The sequence below is a fragment of the Branchiostoma belcheri genome, unplaced genomic scaffold (genome assembly GCF_001625305.1).
Source record: "Branchiostoma belcheri isolate BF01 breed outbred unplaced genomic scaffold, Haploidv18h27 scaffold3, whole genome shotgun sequence".
In the NCBI taxonomy this organism is placed as follows: Eukaryota; Metazoa; Chordata; class Leptocardii; order Amphioxiformes; family Branchiostomatidae; genus Branchiostoma; species Branchiostoma belcheri.
Window position 1 is genome coordinate 2,413,486 of NW_017803909.1, and position 1,160 is coordinate 2,414,645.

The 1,160-nt window shown below is 40.3% G+C and overlaps 1 protein-coding gene across 1 annotated transcript in view; it reads right to left on the reverse strand.

Moving 5' to 3' along the window:
- The window catches only part of LOC109473849 (alpha-N-acetylneuraminide alpha-2,8-sialyltransferase-like), a 4,613-nt gene that overhangs the window by 2,581 nt on the left and 872 nt on the right, over nt 1-1,160 (reverse strand). The window contains exons 4-5 of the mRNA XM_019773960.1: nt 960-1,052; nt 452-563 (exon numbers count right to left, since the gene is read on the reverse strand). Of these exons, the coding sequence (XP_019629519.1) occupies nt 452-563; nt 960-1,052 (205 nt within the window). The remainder of the gene's footprint in view (nt 1-451; nt 564-959; nt 1,053-1,160) is intronic.

A 1,160-nucleotide genomic window follows, 5' to 3' on the forward strand; every position in this document is an offset into this window, starting at 1 on the left:
ACATTTCGCACCTATGGGTACAATAGCTGTTTTTCTTTGACCATGATTGGACAAGATGTTCATAGTTGTTCTCCATCGTGTGCTTTCCTATAATGTCTAGTTAGTGCACAACAGTGTTAAAGATATACTGTGTTTTTTTCCTTGAACACCTACATTTTTCTCAGACCGTAAACTTTTTTTGATACCACCATGAACATAAAGTGAATTACAGTACTGAGTCAAGATGCTCTTTTTACACAACCAAGTCTTTTATTCAGCTCAGCCGACGTTTCGGTGACCGCTGAATAAAAGACTTGGTTATGTAGAAAAAGTCTCTTTACTCAGTGACTTACCAACCTGATGAAACTATTCACGGATGGATTACAGTACATATAATCATTGTATGCTACACAACTGTGGACAGCATTACTGATGTTTACACCCCCAACCCCCACCCATTCCCATTCCTTACGTCTTTGTAGACGGTGAAAGGTGCCGACACGATGAAGGTGTCCTGACCGTACTGGTCGTGCAGGTGGTGAAGGAACTTCTTCTTTCCGGTACCGGTCTGCATAAGTCCCCATCTATGCAGGATCATACAATATGCATATCAGCATTTGCTTATGCAGCAAAAATGTGCTCATGCAAAACTTTTGGTGCATCAATGATTTCATTATTTACTCTGATGGAAACTGGCGCCAACTTTTGGTGCTTTTTAGTGAAGAAGCCCGTCAATGTTGTATCAAACCTTCTCTGAGTACTGATAAAATCATCAGATAATACATGTCTTGAAAACGGCATATCGAACGTTATTTGAACAGCTGAATGCATGTCCCTTACATTCTTTGCCACATTGGAGCTACATGAACATGGAGTTATACTATGCATTCAAATTCATGATCATTCGATCGAAAAGAACACATTTTAAGCTCACTTCTTTCTCTTTAAATTCACGGTTTGCAGACAACATATCCTCTTACTTGGATCTCATTCTATCCCGAATGGTTGTGACCATGTCCGTGCGTGTGCCGATGTCGTCCAAGTACGGACGACACACAGGAGGCATGTTGAACCTGTAGTAAACAAACAGGAGATTGTAGTGCTCCACTATCTTGTAATCTGTTTAGATTTTTTTGTAAGATGTAATGTTTCGTTGTCTTCCTGTGTTGGTTGACCGATAC